At 35.8% G+C, this 18,107-nt stretch overlaps 1 protein-coding gene across 5 annotated transcripts in view; it reads right to left on the bottom strand.

Annotated features, from left to right (window-relative positions):
- LOC106091469 (RNA-binding protein Musashi homolog Rbp6) overlaps positions 1–18,107 on the bottom strand; it is a 1,151,181-nt gene that overhangs the window by 1,118,553 nt on the left and 14,521 nt on the right. For all 5 annotated transcript variants that reach the window (XM_059360540.1, XM_059360539.1, XM_059360543.1 and 2 more), the window contains exon 2: positions 15,678–16,953. In XM_059360540.1, coding sequence (XP_059216523.1) covers positions 15,678–15,760 — 83 coding nt within the window. In that variant the 5' untranslated portion in view covers positions 15,761–16,953. The remainder of the gene's footprint in view (positions 1–15,677; positions 16,954–18,107) is intronic.

The raw sequence follows: 18,107 nt of genomic DNA, 5'->3' as shown, positions 1-18,107 counted from the left end.
TACAGGTAACTCTAATTAAACATGTATTTGTTGATTGCGAAAAGAAAAAATTCCAAGATTTTCCCTTAACCATCCTGCATAGGAAAGCACTCTTTGAAGCAAGAAAAATATCCCCGCTGTTCCTTAATGTCAAGTTCTTGAAAAGCGATCTTAAATTTATAGCCATTTTTGGATTGAGAAGTTTTACAAGGCCAAAGTGCTCTGAGATGTCGCCATTATTTAGTAAAAGCAAGGACTACGCCTCAAAAGCTTTTAGATCTTCTTGTCAGGACTTGAATGCAGTCATTCAGCCTTTTTAAGGTTTAAGTGACATAAGTATTTAAGTTCATTGTGATACCACAGTGGTGGTATCACTTACTGCGCTAAGTAGAGTTAGAGGACTTATTGAGCTCTGTTTCAAAACAAAAGCGTGCTCTACATCGAACTCCATAGTCGTTGGGCATGTAGAGCACCTTAATCAATTTGACAAAGATGTTGATGAGGTAGATGGCGTATGAGAAATCATGATCCACCAACCAGTCAAAGTGTTTTTAATAATAATACGCACTTTCTCAACTTTTATAAGTTCTTTGCTATGCTATTCATTGAACAGAAAGTATTGAATATGATCTCGAGCTGGAAGATGTTTGAAAAATCACTACCCTACATAAAAGTCTTTTGACGTATTTTTGGAGTTGCTACTGTGCGATCTGCATTTAATTTTAAAGGCATACAAATAAAAGTGTAGCCGTACAAAAACAACAACCATAACAGGAACAACGGCCACAAGTAGTTGCCACTATGCACAGGAAAAGTGAAGAAAATAGATCACCAAATACATACATGCGTGGCCACATACACATTCATGCGCATATGTGTGACTCTATGCTCGCACATAAGCCATTCGTGTGAAGTATTAGTTTGCAGGTGCCCATTTCTTGCCGTCTTCTATATCTGGTAATGTTTTCATAGAGCGGCACTTGCAACAAAAAGCCCAACAAATCTCCCTTAGGAAAACTTTTAATTTGTCTAGGTCGAATTCTATGACCTCTATTTCAGTAAGATGAAGAATAAGAATAAGAATAAGAATAAGAATAAGAATAAGAATAAGAATAAGAATAAGAATAAGAATAAGAATAAGAATAAGAATAAGAATAAGAATAAGAATAAGAATAAGAATAAGAATAAGAATAAGAATAAGAATAAGAATAAGAATAAGAATAAGAATAAGAATAAGAATAAGAATAAGAATAAGAATAAGAATAAGAATAAGAATAAGAATAAGAATAAGAATAAGAATAAGAATAAGAATAAGAATAAGAATAAGAATAAGAATAAGAATAAGAATAAGAATAAGAATAAGAATAAGAATAAGAATAAGAATAAGAATAAGAATAAGAATAAGAATAAGAATAAGAATAAGAATAAGAATAAGAATAAGAATAAGAATAAGAATAAGAATAAGAATAAGAATAAGAATAAGAATAAGAATAAGAATAAGAATAAGAATAAGAATAAGAATAAGAATAAGAATAAGAATAAGAATAAGAATAAGAATAAGAATAAGAATAAGAATAAGAATAAGAATAAGAATAAGAATAAGAATAAGAATAAGAATAAGAATAAGAATAAGAATAAGAATAAGAATAAGAATAAGAATAAGAATAAGAATAAGAATAAGAATAAGAATAAGAATAAGAATAAGAATAAGAATAAGAATAAGAATAAGAATAAGAATAAGAATAAGAATAAGAATAAGAATAAGAATAAGAATAAGAATAAGAATAAGAATAAGAATAAGAATAAGAATAAGAATAAGAATAAGAATAAGAATAAGAATAAGAATAAGAATAAGAATAAGAATAAGAATAAGAATAAGAATAAGAATAAGAATAAGAATAAGAATAAGAATAAGAATAAGAATAAGAATAAGAATAAGAATAAGAATAAGAATAAGAATAAGAATAAGAATAAGAATAAGAATAAGAATAAGAATAAGAATAAGAATAAGAATAAGAATAAGAATAAGAATAAGAATAAGAATAAGAATAAGAATAAGAATAAGAATAAGAATAAGAATAAGAATAAGAATAAGAATAAGAATAAGAATAAGAATAAGAATAAGAATAAGAATAAGAATAAGAATAAGAATAAGAATAAGAATAAGAATAAGAATAAGAATAAGAATAAGAATAAGAATAAGAATAAGAATAAGAATAAGAATAAGAATAAGAATAAGAATAAGAATAAGAATAAGAATAAGAATAAGAATAAGAATAAGAATAAGAATAAGAATAAGAATAAGAATAAGAATAAGAATAAGAATAAGAATAAGAATAAGAATAAGAATAAGAATAAGAATAAGAATAAGAATAAGAATAAGAATAAGAATAAGAATAAGAATAAGAATAAGAATAAGAATAAGAATAAGAATAAGAATAAGAATAAGAATAAGAATAAGAATAAGAATAAGAATAAGAATAAGAATAAGAATAAGAATAAGAATAAGAATAAGAATAAGAATAAGAATAAGAATAAGAATAAGAATAAGAATAAGAATAAGAATAAGAATAAGAATAAGAATAAGAATAAGAATAAGAATAAGAATAAGAATAAGAATAAGAATAAGAATAAGAATAAGAATAAGAATAAGAATAAGAATAAGAATAAGAATAAGAATAAGAATAAGAATAAGAATAAGAATAAGAATAAGAATAAGAATAAGAATAAGAATAAGAATAAGAATAAGAATAAGAATAAGAATAAGAATAAGAATAAGAATAAGAATAAGAATAAGAATAAGAATAAGAATAAGAATAAGAATAAGAATAAGAATAAGAATAAGAATAAGAATAAGAATAAGAATAAGAATAAGAATAAGAATAAGAATAAGAATAAGAATAAGAATAAGAATAAGAATAAGAATAAGAATAAGAATAAGAATAAGAATAAGAATAAGAATAAGAATAAGAATAAGAATAAGAATAAGAATAAGAATAAGAATAAGAATAAGAATAAGAATAAGAATAAGAATAAGAATAAGAATAAGAATAAGAATAAGAATAAGAATAAGAATAAGAATAAGAATAAGAATAAGAATAAGAATAAGAATAAGAATAAGAATAAGAATAAGAATAAGAATAAGAATAAGAATAAGAATAAGAATAAGAATAAGAATAAGAATAAGAATAAGAATAAGAATAAGAATAAGAATAAGAATAAGAATAAGAATAAGAATAAGAATAAGAATAAGAATAAGAATAAGAATAAGAATAAGAATAAGAATAAGAATAAGAATAAGAATAAGAATAAGAATAAGAATAAGAATAAGAATAAGAATAAGAATAAGAATAAGAATAAGAATAAGAATAAGAATAAGAATAAGAATAAGAATAAGAATAAGAATAAGAATAAGAATAAGAATAAGAATAAGAATAAGAATAAGAATAAGAATAAGAATAAGAATAAGAATAAGAATAAGAATAAGAATAAGAATAAGAATAAGAATAAGAATAAGAATAAGAATAAGAATAAGAATAAGAATAAGAATAAGAATAAGAATAAGAATAAGAATAAGAATAAGAATAAGAATAAGAATAAGAATAAGAATAAGAATAAGAATAAGAATAAGAATAAGAATAAGAATAAGAATAAGAATAAGAATAAGAATAAGAATAAGAATAAGAATAAGAATAAGAATAAGAATAAGAATAAGAATAAGAATAAGAATAAGAATAAGAATAAGAATAAGAATAAGAATAAGAATAAGAATAAGAATAAGAATAAGAATAAGAATAAGAATAAGAATAAGAATAAGAATAAGAATAAGAATAAGAATAAGAATAAGAATAAGAATAAGAATAAGAATAAGAATAAGAATAAGAATAAGAATAAGAATAAGAATAAGAATAAGAATAAGAATAAGAATAAGAATAAGAATAAGAATAAGAATAAGAATAAGAATAAGAATAAGAATAAGAATAAGAATAAGAATAAGAATAAGAATAAGAATAAAAGTCAAATTTCAATGGACAATGTTATATAGAAAAGAACTATCATAATTTTCACAAAATACCCTTCAAATATACACTTCAAGAATATACCTTTCATTTTATAGCAAAGTGTCTGAAAAATTAAAACATATCAATGGGTGCAAAGTCGTTCGTCTTAACGTACACGAAAAAAAAACTTGTGAAAACTCAAGGAAAATTACATGCCAGTTGAAAGAAATTGTAGAGGAAGGACGGTGATAGATAGTTTTTGCATAAATCTTAAATTAAATCACAAATGCATCGGATGACGTTAACAGATGCAGCTAAATGTGATATGGAATGCGTGCAACATACACTTTAGAACTAACATTAGGGTGGTTTACACATAAGTTCAGTTCGCGCAAGCCTAACTTTTGAAATCCATAACCATAGATGACAATTTCATATGAACAGCTATACAAAATTAAAGCTGTAGCAAGACAGACGGACGGACAAGGCTAGATTGCCTCAGAACGTCGAGCTGAACTACAGTATATATACTTCATGGGACCTTAGACGAATATGTCGAGGTGTTACAAACGTAATGACTAGATATATTCCCATCCTATGGTGGAGGGTATAAAAATAAATCCTTTTTTGTTTTTTGGGACACTCTATTGTAATCAAAAGCCTTTGCAATAGGCCCTTTGAACTCATTCAACTGTTTTATCGTTCACAAACTTGACCACAAAATTTAATACACGCTTTAACTCCCACTAAATAATAGTTACAGATTGCTCCATTTCAAGGCTCATTTCCTTGAGATCCCACCTATTATTAAACAAAGGTAAGCTACTCATACATGCCCGGAGGTTGATAGCTGCCTTAATGTGCCCTGCCCTGCTTGTGTGAACATGTTCGCATGCAGCATATTGGGGTCTAAAACCATGCAAGTACAGAATTGTGTGTTTGAACTTCTGGCATGCTACGAGAATCTCTCCATTGAAGAAAACCAAAATGATTAGAAAGATGTGACTGCCTGCCCCAAAGACTTTTAGTTAGGGTTGTATGTGTATATCTTCGCACATTATTGCCAGTTGTGAGTTGGTGAGGATTGTCTTAAGGTTTGTTCCATCAGCGTCGTCTTCATGGCATTCATTTTGGTAGCAACTGCCACAACATCATCACCTATGGCAAGTTGCAATAGCTGATGCACTCAGTAGCTGGCCAGAAGGCAAGCACAGAAAGCTGAACGGGTGGGCAACACTTCTTGCTCTTCCACTCTCTGTGAAAATGTCTTGGCTCAGTGACTGCACTCATTGCGGTTAGGTTTGCATGGTATTTTGTTGCTGATTTTGTTAAACTGTAGACTGTGGACTTAAGTGGTGGTGCAATCAGTCGAGAGAAATGGCAAGACATTATAATACCTGTGGGAAAATACGAAGCCTTATAAAGAGAAAATAATTATATCTTGGACAATATTTGGAAAAAAAAAAATAAACAAATATATTAAACAATTGGATCATGGACTAATCTAACTTTTACCTACATGGTATCTATTTCATATTTTCGAGAGGAGAGTCTTAGTGAGGAGTCAGGTGGCACTGGCTCTTAATTAAATACTGAGTGCTAATGATAATCGAGATGACAAGGCGAGTTATTGGCGCCTTCAAATAACCAATGGCCAACATCAGCGTCTGTTCCCAGGTTAGGGGCGGCTGGCGACGAGCGTCGGATCTAGGAGCAAGCGGCTCGCCACAGCGTGGGATACGTGTGCAATCCCACAAAACCTAGCGGATGGGGCGCTGGGCCAGTAACCCGCCCCCGGAAAAGTATGAGAACTACTATGAGAAACAAAGGAATAGTAAAAACGGACCCCCCAACGTTGACGACCCACGCAAACGAAAAAAGGACCATGATTTGCGGATCTGCAACTGAAATGTCCGCACTCTTAATCAAGAAAGAGCAGAATACGCGCTGGCGGAGGTTTAAAAAAAAATACAGACCGCCTTACTAGAAATGCGGCAGATATTACCGCCTTACAGGAAAACGGTGACGCACTATACCATAGCTGTCATAACACGAGCCATGAATTTGGCTGTGGATTTGTGGTTAGTCGGAGACTGAAACACCTTGTCTCCAGCTTTACTCCGATGGTGAGGGGCTAACCACAATCCGCATAAAAGCCAAATACTTCAACATCAGCCTTATTTGTGCCCATGCCCCGACGGAAGACAAAGACGAGAAGACCAAGGATATTTTCTACGAGCGCCTAGAGAGAGAATGTTACTTAAATGGTCCTGGAAGATTTTAATGCGAAGATAGGAAAGGAAGACATTTTTGGTCCAACAGTCGGAAAGTTTAGCCTCCACTAGATAACGTCCAGTAATGGGTTGAGGCTGATAGATTTCGCCGCGGCAAAAACATGGTAGTTAGTAGCACCAGATTTCAACATAAAAATATTCACAAAACCACATGGCTGTCACCCGATCAAAACACGAGGAACCAAATTGATCACGTTGTGATAGATGGAAGGCATTCATCCAGCGTGTTGGTTGTACGATCGATACGTGGAGCGAATATAGATTCGGATCACTACCTTGTTGCAGCAAAGCTTCGCACCTGTTTGAACATGGCGAGGAAAGTACGATCTGACACTGCACGGAAGCTGGACATTGAAAAGCTGCAAACAATAAATGGTAGCGGCATACTCCAGTCGACTGACCCAACTACTGCTTGATGAAAGCACTCCTTGTTCCGATGATATAATGGCGCAGTGGCAACCTATTGCCCACTTCATGGAAAATGCTGCGAAATCCGTACTTGGGTACCGGAAGCCTCCCCATGGTACGATCAAGAGTGTCGAGATGCTACTGAAGCCAAGAATGCGCCATATAGAGCCACCCTGCATTCAGTGGCAACGCGCCAGATGAAGGACAAGTATCGGAAGAAAAGGAGAGAGGAGAAACGTCTATTCCGCAGAAAGAAAAATGAAATGGAAAGACGTGAGTGTGAGCGAATTGAGATGTCAAGGAGTCCGGTAATTCGACCAAAGAATTAAACATCAAACCGATGGCTTTGTTGCAGGCACATCCTACTGCAGATACGAAGAAGGAGATCTGGTAACTGACACAGATAGCATGCAGAGGATATGGAAAGAAAATTTTACTAAACTGCTAGTCTCCGATGTTGGCGGCGAAGAGCTTACCGCAGAACCAATCAATGATGACGGTATAGAATGTTTACCTCCTAGTCAGAATGAGGCCTAAGTAGCAGTGACCCAACTAAAGAACAACAAGGCAGTAGGAGCCGACGGGTTACCCGCTGAACTATTTAAGACCGGAGGCGACACGCTGATAAGGCGTATGCAGTAGCTTATCTGAGCAATCTGGCTAGAAGAGCGCATACCCGATGATTGGAATCTCAGCATACTATCCCGTACACAACAAAGGAGACACGACGGAATGTGCCAACTACAGAGGAATAAGTCTTCTCCCCATCACATACAAGATGCTCTTAAGCATATTGTGTGCAAGATTAAACCTAAAGTCAATGAGATAATTGGGCCCTATCAATGCGGCTTTAGACCTGGTAAATCAACCATAGACCAGATATTCACACTCCGCCAAATCCTGAAAAAGCCCCGAGAAGGACAAATCAACATCTACCATCACTTTGTTGACTACAAAACTGCTTATGTTCAAAGGTAGTTCAAGCCATGTCTGAGTTTGGTATCCCTGCAAAATTAATAAGACCATTCTATGGCAGCCCCTGGCAACCCACATCCTCACTCCACTTACGAATATTCTTCATCAGAGTCCTATATTGTCCTTCCCTCAAATAACTGCCCGAGTTGGTCTACATGCCAATTCGGGGAGTTATTTGGGGGAAGGCGGAATCCCCAAATTTGGATATCAGATTCGTGCTCCTGACACCCACACATTGTCCTTATCGTGTCACATCTCAATAAGTGGGATTTAGGGGATGGTGCTTTTTTCAGAGGCTTTCCACTCAAATTAAAGTGATCTTCTTTCGAAATCAAATCATGGAGATACAATATCAGATGCAAACAAGTAAGAGCGTGCTAAGTTCGGCCGGGCCGAATCTTACAAACCCTCCTCCATGGATCGCATTTGTTGAGTTCTTTTGGGCGGTGTCTCTTTTAAGGCAAACAAAGAATAACGGATCCGATTCGTACCATTAATGAATTGAATGTTAAAGACTGTAGTAGAAGTCATTGGGTAATATTTCAGCTCATTCGGATAAGAATTGCGCCTTGTAGGGACTCAAGAAACATAAACGGGAGATCGGTATATGTGGGAGCTGTACCAAGCTATAGATCGATTCAGACCATACTAGACACGTATATTGAAGATCATGGGAGAAGCCATTATACAAAATTTCTGCAAAATCAGGTGAGAATTACGCCCTTTAGACAAAATTTCTGCCAAATTGGAAGGGAATTGCGTCCTTTAGAGGCTCAAGAAGTCAAGATTCCAGATCGGTTATATAACAGCTATATTAGACTATATACCAATTTGAATCATACTTAAAACAGTTGTTGGAAGTGATACCAAAACACCACGTCCAAAATTTCAGCCAAATCGAACTATAATTGCGCCCTCTAGAGGCTCAAGAAGTCAAGACCCAAGATCGGTTTATATGGCAGCTATACCAGGTTATGAACCGATTTGAATCATACTTAACACAGTTGTTGGAGGTAATACCAAAACACCAGGTGCATAATTTCAGTCAAATCGGAAGTGAATTGCGCCCTCTAGAGGCTCAAGAAGTCAAGACCCAAGATCGGTTTATATGGCAGCTATATCAGGTTATGAACCGATTTGAACCGTACTTAACACAGTTGTTGGAAGTAATACCAAAACACTAGGTTCAAAATTTCATTTAAATCGGACGAGAATTGCGCCTTCTAGAGGCTCAAGAAGTCAAGACCCACGATCGGTTTATATGACAGCTATATTAAAACATGCACCGATTTGGCCCATTTACAATACCAACCGACCTACACTTATAAGAAGTATTTGTGCAAAATTTCAAGCGGCTAGCTTTACTCCTTCGAAAGTTAGCGTGCTTTCGACAGACGGACGGACGGACATGGCTGTATCGACTTAAAATGTCATGACGATCAAGAATATATACACTTTAAGGGGTCTTAGACGCATATTTCGAGATGTTACAAACAGAATGACGAAATAAGTACACCCCCATCCTATGGCGGAGGGTATAAAAATAGTTAAAGATCCTCAGGTCCTTCTTTGACCACTTTAGCCCAAATTCGAATGCAAGTTTTGTACTCTATTCCCAATGACCACTGGGGCTTGGATCCAGATCTACAAAAAATGTTTAATCTTTCAAACATGTTCCCTTTAAATTGTAGTTCTTTGTTTAAAATCAAAACAATTTCCATATTAATTCTTCCCTTTTCTTACACTTTACACAATTGTAGTCCCTTTCTTTTGTTTCGACTTGGTTTGCTTAGTTAGATTTCTCTAAGACTACACTGCTCCACCATGACCACTCTTAACTCAAACGCAGCAGAAGATGAAAATGAATAGCCAATATTTTGAATAGTTTAAGGAAGTTTACATTTCAAAAGACGAAAACCACAGAATCCGCAAGGAAAACATTGTTCAGAAGAAAACATTGGACCTTGCAGAGCAAAGAAAGGCAAAATGCACCACCAAACATGTAGAAGAAGGCCGATTGTGGAGGGGAACATGAACAAGTCAAAATACAAATGTGATGCTATTAATAAAATTCCACACTTTGTTCCTTGCCAAAATATTTTTAGTCGCCAAAGCGTCAACAATTATCCAAAGTGCATCCAAGGCAAAACAAATAGAAGAAATGAAACTCGAAGAACGAAGAACTCACAAAGCCATTGCATCTACATAATGGCAACATACTACCACACCACCGTGCCCAAATGGATATTCGCACTGCATGCCTTGCACAGATGCCAAATGGAGAGAAAGACCTTAGAGTTAATTCATCACTTGCTCCATCACTTTAATAAACTTCACCTCAAGTCATCTGGGTGATGATAAACGACAGCATCCTTGAGAACTCTGAAATGCAAAGAAGTATTGATTGAATATTTCCCCAACCTAAAGGCAATCCGAAAATGTGCCATACAACCATTGGTTGACAATGGGCAACGGGCAGATCTGGTGGAGCAAACATACCATAGACATATGTGAGTGTTTTCGAACTACCAATGATATCAAATACCCTTCATGATCCCAATTTCTCGTTTGGTCTCCACTGTTGGTACCATTTCGGCCATTAAATTGCCTTCCGTACAATGTTGTTGGTCCATCTCTTGGCTGGCTCATTTATATTTCATATTTACGAACAATTTCCGCTTTGATTTAATGCTAATTAACAACAACAACAACAACGAAGACCTTTGGGGCAACTAAATGTTTTCAATTAACCACCAGGAAGAGAAAGCTTGCATTCATGTGTATGCGACAATCATTTGTTTCACATCTCTGAATGTCTATTAAACTTCCAGAGTGGGAATAAACTGAAGTAAGGGGAAATTCTTATAAGTAAGGGAAATTCTTTAACCATTTTTGATGTAATTTCAGAATTTTTAACGAGTACAAAGCCATCCGGAATATCTCTTCTAGGGAGGAGCATAGTAAAAACCATAACCATTGCTGGTTAACCGTACCCGCCCTGAATTTTGCATGCCATTCTAGTTTTTACAATTTGCAATTGCAAAATTTGCCCATGAACATTCCATTAAGGAACAGGGGGCAAACTTCTCACATATCAATGAGTGCAGTCCTATTCAAGTTTAAGCTCAATGATAAGGGACCTCCATTTTATAGCCGAGTCCGAACGCCGTGCCGCAGTGCGACACCTCTTTGGAGAGAAGTTTTACATGGCATAGTACCTCACAAATGTTGCCAGCATTAGGAGGGGAAAACCATCGTTGAATATTTTTTCTGATGTTCTGGCCAGGATTCGAACCCAGGCGCTCAGCGTCATAGGTGGACATGCTAACCTCTGCCCTACGATGGCCTCCACTAGTTGCTTCCATTCTAGTTTCTACACTCAACGAAATTTGTGATTCAAAACAGCAAAAAGGTAAAGCCAACATGTTTGCTGTTTTAGCAAACATAGTGCTGCTGTTTTAGGAAATATTTCGTACTGCTTTTTCCTCTAACAACAATTTTATGTCGCTTTTTATAAAATACTGTTTGTTTTGATTACTATAGCCATTCTTTACAAAGGGAGTCGAGCTAATGACCACCTCAAATTATGTTGGAAGAAAAGATTTCAATTTGTGGAATTTTACTGAAAGAAAAATACCTGGTATTCATACCGAAAGGTGGCGAATTTTATTGCTCTGCTAATGTTAACACTGTCGTGGCTATTGGCTTTGTTGATCACTACTTACATCGATTTTATATGAAAACAAGTAAGAGTGTGCTAAGTTCGGGCCGAATCTTTTATACCCTCAACCATTGATCGCATTTGTCGAGTTCTATGCGCGGTATCTCTTTTTCGACAAACATAGAATATTGAATAAAAACTGTTATGCTATTGGAGCTACATCAATGTATAGTCCGATTCGGACCATAAATAAATGCTGAACATTGTAGAAGTCATTGTGCAATACTTCAGTTCATTCTGATAAGAATTGGGCCTTGTGGGGGCTCAAGAAGCAAAATTGGGAGATAGGTTTATATGGGAGCTGTATCAAGCCATTGATCGATTCAGACCATATTAGACACGTATGTTGAAGATCATGAGAGAAGCCGTTGTACAAAATTTCAGCCAAATCGGATGAGAATTGCGCACTCTAGAGGTTCAAGAAGTCAAGACCCATGATCGGTTTATATGGCAGCTATATCAGGTTATGAACTGATTTAAACCTTATTTGGCACAGTTGTTGGAAATCATAACAAAACACCTCATGCAAAATTTCATTCCAATCTGATAAGAATTGCGCCCTCTAGAGGCTCAAAAAGTCCAGATCCTAGATCGGTTTATATGGCAGCTATATCAGGTTATGAACCGATGTAAACCATACTTGGCACAGTTGTTGGATATCATAACAAAACAAGTCGTGCAAAATTTTAGCCAAATCGGATAAGAATTGCGCCCTCTAGAGGCTCAAGAAGTCAAGTCCCAAGATCGGTTTATATGGCAGCTATATCAGGATATGAACCATTTTGAACCATACTTGACACAGTTGTTGGAAGTCATTGCAAAACACCATGTGCAAAATTTCATTCCAATCTGATAAGAATTGCGCCCTGTGGCTAGCTTTACTCCTTCGAAAGTTAGCGTGCTGTCGACAGACTGACGGACGGAGGGACATGGCTAGATCGACTTAAAATGTCACGACGATCAAGAATATACCTACTTTATGGGGTCTCAGACGCATATTTCGTGTGTTACAAACAGAATGACGAAATAGGTATACCCCCATCCTATGGTGGAGGGTATAAAAAGGAGATCCCCTTTTATTGAGCTTAAACTCGAATCGAAGGAGGCCACCGTGGTGCCGAGATCAGCATAGCATGTCCATCTCTGACGCCGTATACCTGGGTTAAAATCCCGTCGTGAACATCAAAAAATTTTTCAGCGGTTGTTATTCCCTTACGAGCTAGATTATCAGGATCAGGCCCGAAGGGAAACGAATGATAGAAGGTCACAAAGAGAGGGCTGTGAGCATTCCAAAACTATGAGGTCAAATTTGATTCGAAGAGGTCTACCGCTTTGCTGTCACTGCTAGAACACAAGTCTCAGTTGTTGTGTCCGTCATGACACTTCACTGTCCAATCGGAAAACATGCTGACTGACTGAAGATTGCCAGTAACTACTTTTGCAGAAGTTGTGAAGACATCGAAGAAGAAGAGACCATAGAACACCTTCTGTGTGTGTGTGTGTGTCGCATTGGCAGTCAGAAGGAGTTCCACTTTAGGTTCTCATTTCTTTGAGAAACTGTTCACAAGTTGTTGGGCTTTTTAAAGCGATCTGAATGGTTCCACGGTAGAAACTAGAAGGCATCTTCCTTCTTCTGCTCCTGTGGTATCACAATGGACGAACACTTCAAAATAAATCTGATGGCAGACTGCAACTTAAACCTAACCTAACCGTCCTCTTACTTATTCTGGCTACATTTGTGATGACAGACTGCCACTTAAATCTAACCTAACCATCCTCTTACTAATGCTGTCTACATGTGTGAGGTATTCTGCCATGTTAAAACTTCTCAGCTGAGTGGTGCCGCTATGCGGCACGCCGTTTGAACTCGCCATAAAAAAGTAGGCCCCTTTTAATTGAGCTAAAACTTGAATCGAACTGCACTCATTGGTATGAGAGAAGAAGAAGAAATCTCTTATAGTAACCTACACACACAAAAATTTGGTATCCAAATTTAGGATGGGATAACTAGGGGGGACGCCCCACCCCCAAAACATACCAAACATATATTTAGACCAATCACGACAATATGGGACTCAAATGAAGGTATTTAGGATAAGAAAACGTATCTGATATCCAATTGTCGGACCAAGTGCTAGGGGGACCACCCCAAGCCCCAAAACACCCCTAAATCGGACATATTTACCGACCATGGCAATATGGGACTCAAATGAAAGGTATTTGCGAGTATAATACAAATCTGATATCCAAATGTGGGACCACGTCGTCTGGGGGTGGACCCTTTCCGAAAACACCCCCCAAACAGGACTTACTTGCTGACCATAGAAATATGGGACTTAAATAAAAGGTATTTGAATGCAGAATACGAATCTGACATCCAAATAAGGGACCAAGTGTTTGGGGCCGCCTCTCACCAAAAACATCCCCCAAACAGGACAAATTTACGACCATAGCAATATGGGGCTCAAATGAAAGGTCTTTGGGAGTAAGGCACGACTTTGATATCAATATTCGGGCAAAGTGTCTATGGGGCCAACCCACCCCCACAACACCACCCAAATAGTAAGTATTGGGTTGCCCAAAAAGCAATTGCGGATTTTTAAAAAAAAAGTAAATGCATTTTTAATAAAACTTTAATGAACTTGAATCAAATATACTTTTTTAACACTTTTTTTCTAAAGCAAGCTAAAAGTAACAGCTGATAACTGACAGAAGAAAGAATGCAATTACAGAGTCACAAGCTGAGAAAAAAATTTGTCAACGCCGACTATATGAAAAATCCGCAATTACTTTTTGGGCAACCCAATATTTTCTGACTATTGCAATATGAGGCTCAAATAAGAGGGATATATATTTGCAAGGCCAACTCACTGAGTGGCCGCCCATCCCCCAAAAACACCCCCCAAGCCGGCCATGTTTGCCGACTATGCAAATATAAGGCTCAAATTAAAGGTATGTGGGAGTAGACCACCTATCTGATATCAACATTAGGGACCAACTGTCTAGCGGAAGTCCCACCACCATAACAACCCCCAAATAGGATGTATTTGCTCACCAAGAAAATTTGGGTCTTAAAGAGAGTGGAACTAAATATTCATAGTTTTTAGGGCCAATACCCCAAACCGGACATATTTCCAAACTTTTGCCATAAGGAGTTTAAATGAGATTAGAAAACGAATTTGATATCCAATTTTGAGGGCAATCGCAATATGGGGTTCAAATAAATGATGAGAAAAGAGCACGTTGCTGATATATTTTCCAGGCTTAGTGTTTGGGGGACCACCCCAATCCCCAAAACACCCCCTTAATCGGGCATATTTACCGACCATGTCAATGTGGAGCTTAAATGAAAGGTATTGGGGAGTAGAGCAAGAATTGCTACCCATTTTCGGGACCAATTTTCTGGGGGTCTACGCCTTTCCCAAAATACCCCACAAAGAGCAATTTTTACTGACCATCGCAATATGGGACTCAAATAAAGGTATTTGGGAGTAGAAAACGAATTTGATATCCAAATGTAGGACCATGTATCAACCCTTTCCCAAAACACCCCCAAAGGGAAGAAATTTTTTTCGACCATGTGACAGGTATTTGGGATTAAAAAACAAATTCGATAACCTATTGGGTTGCCCAAAAAGTAATTGCGGATTTTTCATATAGGCGGCGTTGACAAATTTTTTCACAGCTTGTGACTCTGTAATTGCATTCTTTCTTCTGTCAGTTATCAGCTGTTACTTTTAGTTTGCTTTAGAAAAAAAGTGTAAAAAAAGTATATTTGATTAAAGTTCATTCTAAGTTTTATTAAAAATGCATTTACTTTCTTTTAAAAATTTAAAATCCGCAATTAATTTTTGGGCAACCCAATATTTTGGGGCCATGTGTTTGGGGGACGCCTCATCCTGTAAACTTCTCTTAAGCCAATGACAATATGGGGTTTAAATAAATGGCATTTGAGAGAAGAGCACGATGCTGATACCAAGTATCTGGGGGACCACCTCTCCCCCGAAAACACCACTAAATCAGACATCATGAGAATATCGAGCTGAAATGAAGTATTTTAAGAATGGAGTACACCTTATATCCAAACTTAAATTCGTAGAGCAAAAAAGTTTTTTGTTAAACTCTTAGTCAAGATAGCATGGTAAAAAGATCTTCGAAAATAAATATTCCAAGGAAACTTTTGTTCCATATAAAGTAAAAGAAGGCGCAGCGGAGCGAGCGCCTTCGGGGCAGATAATTCAGCATAAAAACGTTTCAAAAGATATTTTAGTTATAGGAAATTTTGATTCTATAACTTACCCTGGGTCATTTGGCACCTCGGATGGCGATGCCAATTCCTGTTGAACAGTTGAGGATTGTTGCTGATCCATTTTCATGTCCATGGTGATGAGAATGATGTGTGATGTTCAGGCAAAACTCGGCTTAAGCGATAACCAAATAAGAAGAATGAGTTTGTGTGGGTGTGTGTGTGTGCGTATAACTGTCTGTAATTATTTAAAACCTTGATGATGGTTGACTACGCTCTTTATCACTTTGATATTCTTACAAAAATTATCACTAGTAATTGATTTATTAAAATTTTTTTTTTTTTTAAATTTTATTTAAATTTGCGCTTGTACAAAAAGGCAACACTTGATCACTAGAACTACTCTGCTAAGGGTTAATACACTTTGTACGATTCTATATAGCGACCGACATACGTTTAACTTACGATGCAAACAAAGAATCTACGACTTTGTTTTTCTCTAACAATCGATGGTAGACTTTGGTGATTTCTGCATAAAGAAAGAGAGAGTGAAAGAGTGAGAGCGCGATAGAGAGCAGCACATACAAGAAGGCAAAAGCAAAGGCGTTTTCACGTTATTGTTGTTGTTGTTATGCTGTTTGTTTACACGATCTTAATTTAATTAAAAAAAACTGGGTTTCAGTTTAAATTTTTTTATTGGTTTGTTGTTGTTTTTTTTTTCTTCTTAATTTACGCTTATTTTCTGTTTTTTTTTTTATTGTTGCCAGCCAGTCGACAATTTAAGACCGCACTAACTGTTGCCACTATTCATAAATTATTATTTTATTTTATTTTTTATTATTATTGTTTGGCTGCTGAATATTTTAGCAGTTATTTTTTAGTTTTCTAGCGAGACAAAATGAACACGCGTTGCACTTGCAAGACTTTGTTTGCAAAAAAGAATAAACTCCAAAATAATGCCAAATGCGTTAAAAGGTGGTGGAGAGAGAGAAAGAGATAAGAGTTGCCCAAATGATTTACAAGTTATCGAATCGGTATTTTTAGACTTTTCCACAGATGTTCGTTCCAACGCGAATTCACTATGGCAAATGTGATTGGATGTAGCACTTTTCTTGAAGGGATTTATTAGTTGACTTGATTCTTTGGATTGTTGGTGTTGATGTTGATGTTGGTGTTTTTTTCGCTTTAAGCTTGCTTAGCAATTCTCCTTTTACTTTTCTATATAAGGCGTTTCAATTTTGTAATTTGATTAATTGTTGTTGGTGTTAAAATTATTGTTGTTGTTGTTGTGATCTACTTCAAAGATACTAAAGACTACAACTACACAGCCTAGAAAAGAGAGAAGAGAGAAAAAATTTACTTTAAAATTATTCATAGCTATTCATGTGGACATTCCCATGCTGAGTAATCAATTCGAGTATGAATTGGACCAATAATATTTCCATGGCCAACTTTTGTATTTTATTATTCAGTTATGCAAAATAGCAAAAAGTCTGCTAAAACGGAAAGCAGACATGACTGCTGTTTTAGCAAACTTTCTATTCTGCAAGTTCAACTAGCAAAATCTGCTACTTTAACTATAAGATTTGCAAAAAGATTGAACGTATATAGCCACTCAACCGAAAGGAAATTTTCTAAAGTTGTGGGCAAATTTCAATGAATGCATGTAATTTTTCATATATTGGGTTGCCCAAAAAGTAATTGCGGATTTTTTAAATGAAAGTAAATGCATTTTTAATAAAACTTAGAATGAACTTTAATCAAATATACTTTTTTTACACTGTTTTTCTAAAGCAAGCTAAAAGTAACAAGCTAACACGCTGATAACTGACGGAAGAAAGAATACAATTACAGAGTCACAAGCTGTGAAAAAATTTGTCAACGCCGACTATTTGTCAACTATTTGGGCAACCAATAGTATTTAACAAGTAAAAAGGCATTATGTTCGGCCGGGCCGAACTTTGGATAACCATCAATTCGAGTGTATATGTAAACCCCCTTTCGCCACAATCTGGTGAAAATTGGATAAGTTATGCACCCAAATTCGGCACTGACATTGAGTGGTCTAACAAACATAAGTCACTGTGGAATTTTGTATTTCAAATTTCAATGAAATCGGACAAAGACTAGTAAAAAGGCGTTAAGTTCGGCCGGGCCGAACTTTGGATACCCACCAACTCGGGTATATATGTAAACCACCTTTCGTCCAGATCCGGTGCAAAACTCATACCTTATATCCCATAGCAGAAATATGTGGAGGGGCTTAACTTAACTCTTTGTCCCAAATTTCGGCAACATCGGACAATAAATGCGCTTTTTATGGCCCCAAAAAAACCTAAAACCGAGAGATCGGTCTATATGGCAGCTGTATCCAAATCTGAACCGATCAGTGCGATAATGCAGAAGTATATCAAGGGGCTTAACTTAACTCACTGTCCCAAATTTCGGCGACATCGGACAATAAAAGCGTGTTTAATGGGCCT

Source organism: Stomoxys calcitrans, chromosome 1 (assembly GCF_963082655.1).
Source record: "Stomoxys calcitrans chromosome 1, idStoCalc2.1, whole genome shotgun sequence".
NCBI lineage: Eukaryota > Metazoa > Arthropoda > Insecta > Diptera > Muscidae > Stomoxys > Stomoxys calcitrans.
This window is presented reverse-complemented; position numbering and strand designations above follow the sequence as displayed.